General features: G+C 40.9%; 1 protein-coding gene across 1 annotated transcript in view; it reads right to left on the minus strand.

The window, feature by feature from the left end:
• Positions 1-16,172, minus strand: part of klhl4 (kelch like family member 4) — a 131,891-nt gene extending 115,719 nt beyond the window's left edge. Inside the window, exon 1 of the mRNA XM_033030395.1 lies at positions 15,564-16,172. Within this exon, the coding sequence (XP_032886286.1) occupies positions 15,564-15,979 (416 nt within the window). The 5' untranslated portion in view covers positions 15,980-16,172. The remainder of the gene's footprint in view (positions 1-15,563) is intronic.
• Between the last annotated feature and the right edge of the window lie 629 nt (positions 16,173-16,801).

The raw sequence follows: 16,801 nt of genomic DNA on the forward strand, positions 1-16,801 counted from the left end.
TCTGGCGGATTTCTAGAAGGCATTTAATAAAGAGCTACATAAAAGTTTACTTTACTGCATAAATTAAGAACATTCAGGAGATGTGGGGGTGGGGGGGGGGGGGGGGATGAATTGATGGGGATAGGCAGTGGCTAACTATCAGAAAACAGAGAGCTTGGATAAATGGGTCTTTTTTAGATTCAGTAATTACTTGTGTTCCAGTAGGATCTACAGTAGTGACCTGGATGAAAGAACTGAATGCACCCTTGCCAAATTTGCCTGCAAAGGAATATAAATGGTTAAACATACAGATGAGTTGGCATTATGGAACATAATATAGGGAAAAGAGAGAGGTTATTTACTTTGGAAGAAATAATGAAAATTATTTGATGGAGTTTTTGTGGTACATTTGTGGTACATGAACATTGGGCAATTTTAGTGCATGAGGCATTTAAAGTTAATATTCAGGTACCTGTATAAGAAGTAATTAGGATAGCAAGTGGAATGTTGCCTTTATTGAGAAGGTTAAATGGTATAAAATAATACTGAATGTTTGGAGGTTTACAGAGCAGTGGTGGGACCATACCTGAAATATTGCATGCTGTTTTTGCCTTGATATCTAAGGAAGATTGTTCTTACATTAGAGAAGGTGCAAAGACCATTACTCAGGTTGATTCCTAAGATGAAAGGATTGATGCATGAAGAAAGGTTGAGCAATCTGGATCTACACTGATTGGGGCACTGATGAATGGGAAGTGATCTTATTGAAACTTTTATTTATGCCTGTGAGAGTCATAGGCAGGATGGATGCCAAGAGTATGTTCCCCATGGTGAGAGTATCTATAACCTGCAGGATTACTTTCAGAATAAAGGGACATCAACTTCAGTCAGATGACAGGAAGAATTTCTACTTTGTCAGAGAGTCATGAATCTTTGGAGTTCTCTACTCCATGAGCTGTGCAGATTGAATCTTTAAATCAAAGTCTGACAAATATTAAAATTAGAAGGCAGTGAATGTGATATGGAGATAGAACAGAAAAGTGGTGTTTAAGACCAAGACTGGATTGGCCATGATTTTATTGAATAGTGAAACAAGTTTGAAGGAGAATTGTCTCACCCCTGCTCCTGATTTATTTGTTCATATGTATGTTCTTACAAAAGGACATCAGTTCCAATATATGCACTGGCTGAATGACTGAGTGTGGTGTTTGTTTTCATGCTTTGTTTGGAGTTTATCATTTACTATTTAATTTACTGCATTAGCCTTATAGTAGCCCCTGCAGTGTAGCCAGAGGGGGCAGAGGGACCAGAAGGGCTTACATAGACGGGGAGAGGTGCAGGGGCTGGAGGGGGTTACAGAGATAGGGAGTGGAGTAGGGACCAAGGGGGATGGTGTTACATGATAGGAGGTTGCCTATTTACTGACAAATTACCTCCATGTGAAACAAAGTCCACTACCCTCACCTGCAAACTAATATACTGAAGCCATTGGAGACCATGTTTTTGGTAAATGCCTCTGTGGTTAATTGTGCCACATTATATTGTGACTCTATAATGTCAGCCAGATTATGCTGTGTCCTCTGTATGTCACTGGTGGAGACCATCTTTAGACTTCAGAGATATAGTGCAGAAACAGGCCGTTCGGCTTACCGAGTCCACACCAACCAGCGATTACCCCGTACACAAACACTAACCTACACACTAGGGAGAATTTTTTACCAAAGCCAATTAACCTACAAACCTGTACGTGTTTGGAGTGTGAGAAGAAACCAGAGCACCCAGAGAAAACCCACGCAGTTACAGGGAGAACGTGCAAACTCCATTCAGATAGCACCCTGCCTGGGAGGCAGTGTCCCTTCCTGAATGCCAGTGATTTTTTGTAAATACAGACCATTTTTGTATCCAAAATTTGTTTGAATAATCCCTTCACAATCGCCTGTAGTTGAATATTTTGCTATAAAATTGTTTGCACTACATTGCAGCTATAAATGTATTCATGAGAACCGACAGTACTGCTGTATTTATTAATTTTGTTACTGAGCTCAGTACTATGGTTATCATTGGTGCTTCGGTGAGGCAGGTACATTGCTTTCCAAAACAGTTTGTTATTCAAACTATCATAATATTTTGTAGATGCATTTATGTTAAGACTAGCAGTTATTTAAGTCAGACAACTGGAGAGCGGTCTTGCAGTCCTTACGCTTAGACATAACTAACTCTCGGTCAAGATATTCTGCCCCTTTATCAAATTCAACAGTAGAACCATTCACTGTCAACTTACCCTGTTTACGAGCTTAACCAATTTGTTACATGCTTTCCACAGAAGACCTGTATATGTTGCAATTAAGCCAAGATGAGGTGCATCTCAAAAATATTACGAGAGGCATAGATAGCAAAACAAACGCAATGCCAGCATTTATTTCTAGACGGCTTGTCTACAAAAAACAGGGATGTAATGCTGAGGCTCTCTAAGGTGCTGGTAAGATCGCATTTAGAATATTGTGAGCAATATATTTGAGGATGGATGTGTTGGCTTTGGAGAAGGTCCAGAGGAGGTTTGCAAGAATAATCCCAGGAATGAGTAGATTAACATATGATGAGCGATTGATGGCACTGGGGCTGTACTCACTGCAGTATAGAAGAATTAGGGGGGACCTCATTGAAACAAACAGAATAATGAAAGGCTTGGATATAGTAGGTGTGAAGAGGATGTTTCCACTCGTGAGAAAGTCTAGGACTAGAGGTCCTATTCTCAGAATTAAAGGATGTTCTTTTAGGAATGAGATGAGGAGGAATTTCTTTAGTCAGAGGGTGGTGAATCTGTGAAATTCTTTGCCACAGAAGGCTGTGGAGTCCAAGTAAGTGGATATATTTCAGGCAGAGATAGATAGATTCTTGATTGGAATGGGTGTCAGTAGCTATAGGGAGAAGGCAGGAGAATGGGGTTAGGAGAGAGAGAGATAGATCAGCCATCATTGAGTGACGGAGTAGACTTGATGGGCCAAATGGCCTTATTCTGCTCCTAACACCTAACATCTTATGATCATGATAGAGTAGACAATCAGAACCGCTTTCCAAGGATGGAAACATCAAATATTAGAGGGCCTTGTTTTGAGGTGAGATGGAAAATTTTAAAGATATTTACACACACGGCCACGAGTGCCCAGAATGAGGCATACACATTAGTGGCATTTAAGAGACTTTTGGATAGGCATATGGATATGCAGAGAATTGAGGAATATGGATTTTGTGTAGGTAGATAAGAGATGGTCTTGACATCTCTTACTGCTTGGTGCTGTATTGATCTACGAAGGCCTTCTGATACTCCAAATACTTCACATCAATTTTATTAGCCTCTATTCTATTGGATACAGCTGCAAAATAGTATTTCTACAACTGCCGTGCAATCAATTAAAAGGTTGTTCAATGGTGTCATTGCACCATTTCCCCCTGCTCTGACTTCAATTGGAGGTATCAACATTTGCTTGCACATTTTGTCTCTAGATAGACTCTGGTCATCTGTTATCCTGTACTCAAAACAGAATATCCTGGAAACACTCAGATACTGTGGAATGAGAAACAGATTTAATGTTTCAAGCTGTAGACCTTTCATCTGTTCTGACACCAATCTGCATACATATCAGATGATCACAGCAAGAGACATATCTGTGAACGCTGAAGTACAGTATGATGATGAATCTATTCATGGCATTTGTTATTTTTGCATATACTTGCATCTACGGGATTTTTTTTTTTTTTAATGAGCTAATTCATATGTAGATAGTTGTCCTTTATTTAGTAGATACTGGTAGCATAGGTGGTGAGAGCAGGTATTGAGGGAGGTTGTTCTGGGACATCAGAACCAACTGTTGGGCCTTCCTGAGGTGTCATGGGCCTAACAATGAAACACCAATGAAGGGAGGTGCCCATTTGATAACTTGCATCTACAGGATTAGTGTAGCTAAAGAGATAATATAATATGTAGGTAGCTGGGTTTTTTTTTTGTTGCATATGCATTCATTTATTGTAAGTTGGTGTATTGAGTTAGATAATACTTTGGTTTTGGGGTTGGTTTTCTTAGTTGAGTGCTTATCCTGGAGTTATAGCACAAGTACTTTGTGTTTTAATTGTAATTTATGAATGCTGAAGCACAGTATGATGAATCTATTTGTGGCATTTGTTATTTTCTCACATAGAGGAAGACCATTTTGATCATCAAGTCCATGCCAGCAGTCAAAGCTTTCCCATTCGTCGCCATTCCCCACATTAATTCCACCACAGCCATGCAGGTGTCTGATTCTCCTGCCACTCTACTGGACTAAAGGATCTTCTTCCCCCTCCCCTTTCTCTCCCCCCACCACACCAGGCTAATCTTGTACCGGTTTCTCCCCTCCCCTCCACTCCCCTCCACCTGCATCCCTTCCAATGGCTACACAATTCACAACTTTTCTACCCTCAAGTTTCACAATTCACAACTCTTTATCCTTTTTGGGCTCACACCTGTCTTTTCCTCTCTGGCCATTGTCTAACGATCTGCCTATCAAAGAAAACCAGTGTTCACCTATTACTGGCCATGCTCTGTCCTGCCTCTCATCTTTTCCATTATTCTTCCCCCCCCTACAATCTGTCCATAGAAGGGTCCTGTCCCGAAACGTCACCTATCCATGTTACCCTGAGACGCTGCCTGACGCACTGAGTGACTCCGGCATTTTATGTCTTTCTTCTGGACTAGATATAAGTTATGGTCAGCAATTAACCTACCAGCAGCTCTTTGGGATGCAGAATAAACTTGCGCAGTTAGAGCGCAAATTCCACGCAAGCAATACTCTAAGTCAGGTCAAACCTGAGTCACTGGAGCTATGAGGCAGTGCCATTACATGATGAACAGTCAATTATTTTTCAAATGTCACATATCAGTGCTGACTAACCCCAAAGGCTGCTCATTACCAGCCATGTATAATGATTAGAGACGTACACATTTGGGAAAGCTAAACCGATGGAGGAAGTCAGTGTGTAATGACCATGTACAATTGTTAGTGGCGATTATGCGCATTAACTTTGAAGTGGCAAGCAGTGTGATGCAAATATGTATAGCATTACATAAATAAGACATGGTCAAATGACAGAATGGTGTTATCATGTGGATGTATGCAGTAAGCACCATTTGCAGTGAGTTTGAGTAAGCATCTTATTTGAACTCCTGTGTCACTGAAATTTTTATTGCCCATTGAATTTACTAGAACTACAACAGAATCATTGGTTCATTGTAGGATACTTTACAGTCCATAATTCAGAACAATAATTTGACAGAAGAAAATTATTTCCTGCAATAAGTTTTCCATCTGATCAAGGCACATCCAATTTTAAACCATGTTCTTCCATTCAGTTACATGCCTCTCTGGAGATTTACTATTCACTCCTATTGTTAGGATCCAATAACTGTACCAGTTACACATGAACAACTGATCAATAATTTGTTAAATCCATAGTTGATATATTTTGCCCTCTTAAATTATAGAACATTCATGCAGAAATCAATGGATTTGTTTATTTGTAGTTATTATTAAATAACTATATGCATTGAACTACAGATCTAAAATTAAATGTACTAATTCTCATCAGTAGATTTAAATAAAATGTTAATATTCTAAGACTAAACTTTGCTACCCAGAGATAATCTTAGTTTAATCCTTGTGAATTGCATTACTTACTGTTCACACTGTAGTTGATTATTTAATGAGTTCCTGGAAATATTTATCTTTGCTCAGTGTATTTACACTTCAGAGAGTTTAAAACGAAGCAAAAAGAAATAGTCACTCATTTGCATAGAGTGCAGCATTTGGGGTAATCGCAGATAGACTGTAATGTCCTTTAAAGATTAAATAAACTTAGTTCGATTTAGTTTCGAGATACAGCGTAGAAACAGGCCCTTCGGACCATCGAGTCTGCACCAACCAGCAATCCTCGTCCACTAGCATTATCCCACACACTAGGGACAATTTACAATTCTACCAAAGACAATTAACCTACAAACCTGTACTGTTTCTCTTTGAAATGTTGGAGTAAACCAGCGCACCCGGAGAAAACCCGTGGAGTCATGGGGAGAACGTACAAACGCCGTACAGACAGCTGTGTAGTCGTGTAGTCAACTCCGTGTTGTCAGGATCGAATCCAGGTCTCTGGTGCTGTAAGGCAATAGCTCTGGCACCGCGCCACCGCGCCGCCTTTCATGATGCTCTGTGGTGCTTTGCAGCGCCGAATATAACCCATTTACTAACTACTAGCATCTTTCAGTTAAGGTATTCCTTTTATTTCTATGCAGCTGTGGGTCCAGTTTTCTTCCATAATGACACTCCTGACGTTGACTCCATCTTTGAGTTACTGCCAATATCTTGCTCACAAGGATGAGAGGGTATCTCATTGAAACATATAAGATTGTTAAGGGCTTGGACACGTTAGAGGCAGGAAACATGTTCCCGATGTTGGGGGAGTCCAGAACCAGGGGCCACAGTTTAAGAATAAGGAGTAAGCCATTTAGAACGGTGACGAGGAAACACTTTTTCTCACAGAGAGTGGTGAGTCTGTGGAATTCTCTGCCTCAGAGGGCGGTGGAGGTAGGTTCTCTGGATGCTTTCAAGAGAGAGCTAGATAGGGCTCTTAAAAATAGCGGAGTCAGGGGATATGGGAAGAAGGCAGGAACGGGGTACAGATTGGGGATGATCAGCCATGATCACATTGAATGGCGGTGCTGGCTCGAAGGGCCAAATGGCCTACTCCTGCATCTATTGTCTATTGTCTATTGCCTATTGTCACACGGTCAGTATCAGAGGTTGACAGCGATTTCCCAGGCTGTTGATCCATTGACGGGGAGAAGGGTTTCAGTAATTCATCGACCCACAAACATGCATTTCACTAGAGACTATTGGACAGTGATCTGAAATCTCTTAACCAGGAGGCGCTAAGGCTGGCTGTAATCTTTGCAGTGGGATCAACTAACCCTGTATCAGCAAAGAACATTGAACATTCAATCTTTCTTAGAAAAATTCTGCAAGTGAATCTAAACACGCTGAACATGGAGAGAGTGCTTTTGTTCCATACTTAACACTAGAATTAGTTCCTTCTGAATCTGCTCGCAGCTTCTCCTTACTGCTAATGTCCACTTTGAAAATAGACACTTATAATTCACCTTTTTTGTGACAGGAATGATAGCTTTCTTTCTGGAATAAATACACATGATAAAGAGCTGATAGGGGTTTACTGTAAATCAGAGCACCTTTTAAGATATAACAGTGTAAAGGGGCTGTCCCACTGCGGCGACCTAATTGGTAAGTTTAGAAGAGTTTAAGAGAGTTTGTAAAAGTGTCTTATTGAAGACCTCCTTCGACTATGTAGAAGACCTCCTTCAACCTCCTTCGACTATGTTGAAGACTAACTTCGACTAGCTTCGGGAAAATTGGACACCGAATAGTGGAGAGTGAAGACGACCTCCTTCGATCTCCTTCGACCTCCCTTCGACTATGTTGAAGACTATCTACGACTACCTTCGTCTACCTTTGATTACTTTTGACTACCCTCGATTACGTACGAATAACATGCCGACCTACTATGTATGATCTACTTCGACTAAACCTACGAGTAAAAAAAATATAGATTTTTTCCATGGCGACCTTTTTTTACTCGCGGGCATTTTTCAGCATGTTGAAAAATACGCCGCGACCTAGCGGGGACTACTTTCGAGCCTGAAGGAGAGTTACAAAGACCTCCAAGGACCTTGTGTCGACCATGCTGCGAGTATGAGTCGAGGCGAAACTCTTCTAAACTCGCCAATTTGGTCGCCGCAGTGGGACAGCCCCTTAAGATGTTTCTAAGTGATACCTGTTTCATCTTGGGTTCACCTTATTTCATTAACTATATTCCGACTTGGGACATAGTGATCTCAATCTTACCAAATGCATGTGACTAGAAGAAAGAGCCATTGGGAGCTAATTAAAGCTGTACCTTTGCTTCAAGACTGAGGAATCAAATCACATATTCATTTATACAGCATCTGCTATATAACCTCCATTTTTTATTTTGATATTCATTGTCTTCCCCCACAAACTGGTTATACCTTGAGATCTATACAAAGTGCAAAAGGCTAATCTGATTTGAATTACTAAACATGCTCTCTTCACAAATTTGAATAATACTCTCTGTGAAACACAATCAAACGTCATTCTGTCATAAGCTGCACATTAAAACATCCGAGGCTTTATCAGCTATTACTAATGAAACATTATTTATCGATTTGCAAGTCCTCTATTCTACAATATATATTCTGGAAAATGCCTCCTGGCATTGATCTGAAAGTTAAAGACAACCTTTGATGATACATCACATTATTTATTATCTCACTTTAAGTATTCTAAATAGCTATTTACTCTTTTCTGTTTGACAGGTTTACCATAATTTAGGTCGTAACAAATACTTCTGTCTCAGCTTTTACTAAATCATTGATCTTTTTATGACGGCAAGACTTGACTTTTCAATGTTATTCCATCATCCACCCTTTATAAACTGAATGAAAACGCTATGTTAATCTACATCATCTTCCATTCATGCATTGGCTGTTAGTCAAGAGTCAATGGAACAATTACATTCTTACTTGCAGCTGCTTAACAAGCCTGTAAACACAATTCACACAGATAATATGTAATGATTTTTTTTTAATTCAATAAATTAATAACCGTAATTCTAGTGCACAAATGCCCCAAATTCCCAATGCAACCATAGACAATCAATATTCAGGTAGTGCCTCTCTTTTTAAATCCTCCACAAGCTACTGGACTGTAAGAATTATCAGCCTTCATATCTACAAGATCTTTTGCATGACCTAAAATGTATTTTTCCAGGTTTTGTCTTCATCCCATCAGCTGCCAGGAGCCTAAGCTCTAGTTTCATCCCCAAAGCCGCTGCTTCTATATCTCTTAAAAAATGATCATCACACCATGCCTCCTTGACCAGTTACTTTTTAAATCATCTGGCCTTAACACTATATACCTTAATCATAAATTATGATCGATAACACTCATGTGAGCACATTAATTTTTAATTCATCTAATTACATGAAATATGCTAAATTAGTGTAAGTTGTTCATATACAAGTGCTTATATAATGTTCCTATCTCACTACATGATTTAAATGTTGATATGTTTGTTTCTCCACTGTTCAAAATAAACAGTTTAAATGACGTTACCTCATTCAGGTGGCCTGTTACTTTAAGAAGAAATATTCTATGTTTGAAAAATGTTGCCACATGAGTGGGCAGCTTTAACATTCAAGGCTATGCTGCAGCTGCTTGACGAGAATAAAGTTTACACACCTCCATGTTTTACCCACATTATCATTAATATTCACACATCATTCCATTTGATTATAAGACCTTTTTGCTTGTGGGTGTTGTGATTACCATCAGTGTGGGTGGAAAGTGTTTGTCGGGGGTGGGGGGGTGAAATTAGCATATGCTTGCAATTTGCCAATTTAAAATAAAACTTTCAGCTCCGATCAATTTTTTTATAAAGGAACAAGTGTTCTCCCATCATGTACAATCAAAGCTGTGAACTCGGTGTGCCGGGGCTGCAGGCTCTTAGCTACAAAGCAATTGGGGAAATAGGTTAAAGGAACCATTTGCTTTCTTTATTTGACCCATGCCTTGCTGCTAAATCAAATTTCTCCCATGACTTTCTTGCAATAACCTTAAAAATATTTAAGGCCAAACAGAAGAAATGCTTCATGAGAAACATTAGGTCAGATCATGCTGACTTTTGCCAAGGGCTAAATCTGTGCATTCACACTGTTTCTGAACTTCAGATGGAACCTGGTGAGGGCATACAGTCTTGCTGGGTTTCCCAGCATCGTGGCATGTGGAGGAATCGCATCTCCAACCCTCTTCCTGGCTCAGGATCCAAGACCCTACTGATTTCACTGAGCATCATAGGGCAAGAATTTAGTGGGCCAAGTTAATTCCTTTAAAATCTGCTTAAATGTTTTAATCAGTTCTGCGTGTTTTATGTTTTTAGTTTAATTAAAATGTTTTGTGTTATAAAATGTAAATGTTAGAGACATTCTTGAAATCAATGACAAATGTTGCAATGATAAAATCCAGCATACTGGCTGTCAGTGGCTTCAAACGTATTTCAGTGGGGTCTCCTCACAGCACCAAGAGGCTCTGTTGCTGATGAATGAGAAGGTCAGCAAAAAATGTCTACTGCATCCAGCCAAGTTGTGTGTAAGCAAAATTAGACCATGAACTGTGGTGTGGTGAGCCAGCATGATCAATGAACCCATGTGCTAAAGTAAGTCAAAAAAATGTTTTTTATCCTGAACAATACAATTTGTTTTGCTAACACTGGGTATGTTGAATGTCCATTGGAGTTACCCAGTGGTGTAGATGGAGATGTTTTACAAATGATCAATTGAATGAATGACTAGATTGAGAGACTGCGTGGGCATCTCCTATTCTTTAGTTTGCAAGTGGATTATTAGATATCCTTTGATTAAAATTGGATCATCAACGTGCAAATCAATATGGCTTTCTGCACTGCAAAAAGAGAGAGCAAGAGACAAGTTGAGGGTGGTGGAAATGTCAGAGAATGATGTGTTTGCTGCGGAGGCTGTTGGGGTGAAAGGTAAGGACCAGGAGAACTCTACCCCATGTTTGGCTAGGAGAAAAGAGTGAGAACCCTGAAGTACATAAACGGTGACTTCCATTTTAGCCAAGCCATTGAGGAAATTACATTGTCTTGGGTTGCTTCATGGAACGACAGAATAGATTGCTTGCCTGCTGTTTTAGAACAGCTAGACAACAAGACAAGACAAGATAGTTTTATCGTCATGTGTCCCAGATAGGACAATGAAATTCTTGCTTGCTGCAGCACAACAGAATATGTCAACATAATACAGAACAGGAGATAAAGGTTCAGTTTCTATATACCATAGACCATATATATACACACAATAAATAAACAGATAAAGTGCAATAGGCTGTTATTGTTCAGAGTTTGTTTGATGTCGAGTTTAATAGCCTAATGGATGCAGAAAGGTTGGGACTGAGGCATTGGAATGAACTAGAGGCATGGGAATGAACGAACTAGAATGAAACCTATAAAGTGAGATAGAAATAATAAAATAATATTATGCTGGCGACACCCTCATATCTCAATCTGAAAACAATTTTCCGTGTCATTAAAACAGGCCCTTCAATCCCCAATGTCTGTGCCAAATGCTGTGGTTGGGGGCGGCGTTGACCGACATCGCGGAGTCCTGGGGCCCTTTGCCGAGGGCCGCCAGTGTTGAATCTCCACCCGGCGCGGCCTGGGGACGTCGGGAGCTGCGGACTCTGGTGGGAAGCGGCCGATTTGGAGGTCCAAGCCGCTGAGGTTGGCCTCCCGTTCCAACATCGGAGTTCCAACATCACGGGCCTGAGCGGCCGGCTGACCATAGCGGCGACTGCAGAGGGCTCCGGAGGCCCCGACCACGGGTGAATATCAGAGGAAGAGACTGACTTTGGTGCCTTCCGTCACAGTGGGAAACTTTTGATTCTGTTGGGTGGGGATGTTTTATGTTGTGTTGTGTTCTTTATTTTATTGTATGGCTGTATGGTGATCACATTTCACTGTGACAACTGGCACATGTGACAAATACATGTATCTTGTATCTCTCTTGTCTTGAATATGATGCCTAGTTAAATTAATTTCCTCTGCCTGCACATGATTCATATCCCACCATTCATTGCATATTCATGTGCCTACCTAAAATCCTCCTAAACACCAATATCTGCCCCCAGAATCACCTCTGGCTGGTCGTTCCGGACACCCAGCACTCTGTGTAACAATCCTCCCCCACACATCTTTAAACTTTGCCCCTTTCACCTTAAAGTTATGTTCTCTAGTCTTTGACATTTGCACCTTGGAAAATACTCTATCTATACCTCCCATAATGTTATAGTCTTATATCAGGTTTTCCCTCAAACAATCCAAGTATGTCCAATATCTCCTTGTAGCTAATACCCTCATGAAAGCAGCATTCTAGTAAAACTTTTCTTCACCCTCTGCAAAGCCTCCACATCCTTCCTGTAATTTGACCAAAACTGCACACAATACTCAAAATGCAGCCTAACCTAAGTCTTATGAAGCAACATCATGACTTCCTGTCTCTTATACTCAAAGCCCTGACAAATGAAGGCAAGGATATTATATGCATTTTTCACCACACTATCTACTTGTGTTGCCATAGCAGAGAGCTATAGCTTGGACACCAAGATCCATCTGAACATCAATGCTGATAAGGGTCTTGCCGTGAACTATATACTTTCCACTTACATTCAACCTCCCAACGTGCAACACCTCACACTTGTTTGGGTTAAACTCTATCTGCCATTTTTCTGCCCATTTCTGTAGCTGATCTATATCCCGCTGTACACTTTGACAACCTCCCTCACTGTCTGCAATGCCATCAGTCTTGGTGTCATCTACAAACTTACTAACCAACCCATATACATTTATGTCCAGGTCATTTACATATATGGCTTTCCTCTGGGTGTTCTTGTTTCCTCCCTACATCCCAAAGACATGCAGGTGTGTAGGTTAATTGGCCTCTGTAAATTGCCACAAATGTTTAGGGAGTAGATATGAAAGTGGGATAACATAGAAATAGTATGAATGGGTGATGGATGATCGGCATGGACTTGATGAGCCAAATAAACTATTTCCATGCTGCACTTTTCAATCAAAATTACAAACAACAGAGGTCCCGACACTGATCACTGCAGATCTCCACTTGTCACAGACCTCCAGCCAGAATAACCCCTTCCCTCTACAACCCTCTGTCTTCTATAAGCCAGTTCTGAATCCATATGACCAACTCACTGTGAATCCCATATATCTTATTATTTTTGGTGCCTTATCAAATGCCTAACTGCAATCCACCTAGACATCATCCATCACCTTTTCAAAAACCTCGATCAAGTACGTAAGAGATTACCCGCTGGGTACAAAGCTCTCTGACTGCATTTAATTAGCCATTCCCTTCCAAATCAGAATAAATCCTATCCCATAGAATCCGCTCCAACAGCTACCATACACTGACATGAAGCCCCTCAATTCTCTCCACTTCCCTACTTAAACAAAGGAGCAACACTGTCAACTTTCCAATTCTCTGGTATTGAACCTATGGCTAGAGGGGATGCAAATATCTTTGTCAAGGACCCGCCAATTTCCTCTCTTGCCTCTCTTAATAATCTGGAATAGATCCCATCAGGCTCTGGGAATGTATCCACCAGTGCTCTTCAAGATCCCCAATAATGACCTCCTTTTTTTTAATCACAAATTGCCTGCATATTATATGCACTAATCTCAATACTTGTCAGACTCAGTCAGAGAAGAATGGTGTAAGAAGGGCAGGGTGGTAGACCCAGAGGTTCTTAATTGTTATTGTTGTATGGCTGATTAATTAAATACCTATAGCTTCCTGTCCAATAATATCCATCAAATATGTCAACATGTGAAAATAAGCCAATAATCTACATTGAAAACTTGGGAACCAATTTTCTGCTTCTCTTCTAACATCTATAGAAGTAGTTTAGTAATTAGATATTATAGGCTTAACATCATATAGGTTAACTATAGGTTAAACATCATATGCCTCAAAATTAAAAGGTGCCTGGATTGTGGCAGTTAACAGTGTGTTTACAACAGATAAACGATGACTTTGATTAAAGCTCATTGCTGAAAAGTTGAGTCAAGTAAAACCCCAAGGTGTCGCCTCATGGCTTTCCCTTGCACATCAGAAAAGTGTGGTATTGGGCTCATGTCCAGGATGGCATAGAATAGTATGGCACAGAGATGAGTATTGATCTGGGGACAATGATTGGGGGGGGGGGGGGGGGTTGATTGGGGACAATTAAGTAGTTTAGTAGATGGGTTGTGCTGAGTGGATGCAAGAGAGATGTCCGAGTTAGTGAGGAGATGGAGAGAGGTAAATGTGAGGAGTTAGCAGGAAGATTTGAATCAGTAATCATGGAAGGCAGTGGACAGTTGAGGGTAGGAGTGCAAACTGGAATCAATCTATAGTGAACGTGGTCAGTTTTTGGGGAGGGGGGAGAAGAGTTGGCTCTGCACATCGATGGATGGGAATATAATCAAGACAATAGATCAGTGGGTAGATGGAGGGGTTGGTTGATCACAACAGTCTCGTACTTGGGGTTTGTGGTAAGTGATTGCACTGGCAGGTAAATACAATACTTAAAGGGCACCAAGTGGAGGAGGAGCACCACCAGCACCCAACGGTGACTTACACTGGCAGGTCCTCTAAGTTACCCTGAAGCAGCCTTTACAATCCTGATTAGCATATCCACATATCATAGATAATGGGATTATTCCTGAATATACTATAACTGAGAATACAATGTGACAAACCTACCAAGAAAAATATTTGCAATTTTCTGGTTTTATCTTTAATGAAAAATAACTTTTTTCTGTCAGTGGCTGTGCGAAACCCTCTCCCATTCTTTGGCTACTGGTTGTTTTCGTCCTCTACTCCCGACAATATTCTCCTTCTCTCCAAGTACAACAACTGCCTGCCCTCGGGCCAGTGTTATTACTCCAGCAGCAGCAGCAGGCTGCAGCAACTCCTGCTTCCGTTTTGCCTCCTTTCCTCTGCTGTTCCTGTTCTCTCTGCTCTTCCTGATGGCAAAGAGTCTGCTCTATGTGAATTCAGAATCAGAGCACTAAATAACCGATAACCAATGCCAGCATATTTGCTGCCCCTTCTCACCTTACGGGTTATCACTTGTGAGGCAACGATTGAAATCATTGCAGCTCAAACACGAAATCTGTGCCGGGTTTAACGCTCCGCATGTATCTGTTCTCACGTTACTTCATCTCACCTTCTGCTCCTTCCTCCAGCTAATACTTATCTAGCCTCCCTTTCAATGTTATTTACATCAGCCACTCCACGTGGTACCGAGTCCCCTGCTCTCACAGTATGTAGTGCCCTGGCTCTCTGAAGTGGAGCCAAAATGTTCGAAGTTTTTTTTTCGCACTTAAGTCAGGTGTTTCCACACCACAATAAATAAGGGAGAGAAGAAAAAAAAACACTTAAAATTCTGTTTTGTAAAGTGCCATAAAATAAAGCTTTGAATAAACATGAGTTTGACACGTTTTAAATATAACCCAGAATACATTATTTATCCGTTCTGCTGACTGCAGTGAAAACAGACTGTCAAAGAGTGCTTGCCTGAGCGGTCGAAACAAAACTCTCATCAGCCTATGGAGTTGCAACGCATACTAGCACAATTTACTAAGGTGTGAAAAACATGTGATTGTAGACAAATTATCCACATGAATGAGAACCCCTCACCAGAATGTGCAATAATGTACTAGTAGCTTATCCGTTCTACTTACAGGAGGCAAAGCATAGGAAATATATGCGAGCTTTGCAGCAAATACTGGACAAAATCATCCCTACGTAATGGATTTCATCTATAAAACGAGTGTTGTAAACACTATTCAGCTTTTTTCATTATTCCCCCACAACAGATTCCTACCTCTCTCCAGACTCATCTGTAAGATCGGCACCGTCCGCTTCCCGTGTTTCTTTGTTTTCTTTTTCTTCTTCTTTAAGTGAGTCATCTGGTGCTGGAATTTGAGAGAGCCCTTCGTTCTCCGGTGTGCGTGAAACTGTATTGAGCTGATAGCATGGCTGACTGTCGGGTCTGTTGTAAACTGGCCCTGGTACAGGTGCCAGTAAACTGCTTATCGGGCTGCTGTTTTTCCTGAGCCCATTTCTGTCCCGAGAGTGGCTTTTCAACCTGTTCTGACCCATGCCACGGTGCTCAGATCCCTCCTGCTGGAGGCAGCCCGTGTTACCAGAAGAGCCCTGCGAGGGGTGGCTGAACCATTTCCATCTCAGTCTCAGAATTTGCTTCATGTCAAACTCTTTCCTCCCGGATACAGACATCATTGTCCAAGAGAATTTTAAACTTGTAAATGGATGTTAGCTTCCTCTTATTCCTGCTTCACGCCTCTGCACCGAATCCTTTCAGTGGAGAAACCAAAAAGAACAAACCTTTCTTGTCAGAGCAGCAGTACACAGTACTGCAAGCACTCACAGCAAACACTAAGCTGCTGCTAACTGTGTCGGTGGGATAGCATACTGACAGGATGATGAGGTCAGCCCTTAAACGAGTAAATCAGATTAACACAGGAAGACAGCTACCAAAACTCCAAACAGCAGCTTGTCTTACATGCAGCTGAATACAGATGTACTGACACTGTCCTTTGCAAGATCCCATCTGCTTTTCAGAAATACGAGCCGTAACATTAGATCCAGGAAGCCATACAATGAAATACTGGGCTTGTGATTCCCGGGAAAAGTAAATGCAGCCAGCGAATATTGCCATCCTTTTTTCCACATGACAGTCACATTCTCTCACTAAAAGACTGAATCAACAATAAAACATTTTTCCCCCAGTCTGACTGTAATGGTCCCTTGACTTGCCTTGTCACTTTCTTTACTGGAAAGAGGGTCAAAAGGCTAGTGTCATGCCCTGCCACACACTAAACAGCAGTTCAAAGTGGTGAGAGAGAAGAACGGTCTAAGTTAATTGTGTTGTTTTGTGATGTGATTAAATTAGGGCAAAGGATGTATAAATTTCAAAGTGCCATTGATCTTGCACAGTTTCGCCGTATGATGTATGATGTGGCGGGATCACTGAATGCAAGTGTTAGCTTTTTTTAATTTAAAAATAGCTGAAGATGTAATGTCTCCCGATGCAGAAAATCA

Source organism: Amblyraja radiata, chromosome 12 (assembly GCF_010909765.2).
Source record: "Amblyraja radiata isolate CabotCenter1 chromosome 12, sAmbRad1.1.pri, whole genome shotgun sequence".
Lineage (NCBI taxonomy): Eukaryota > Metazoa > Chordata > Chondrichthyes > Rajiformes > Rajidae > Amblyraja > Amblyraja radiata.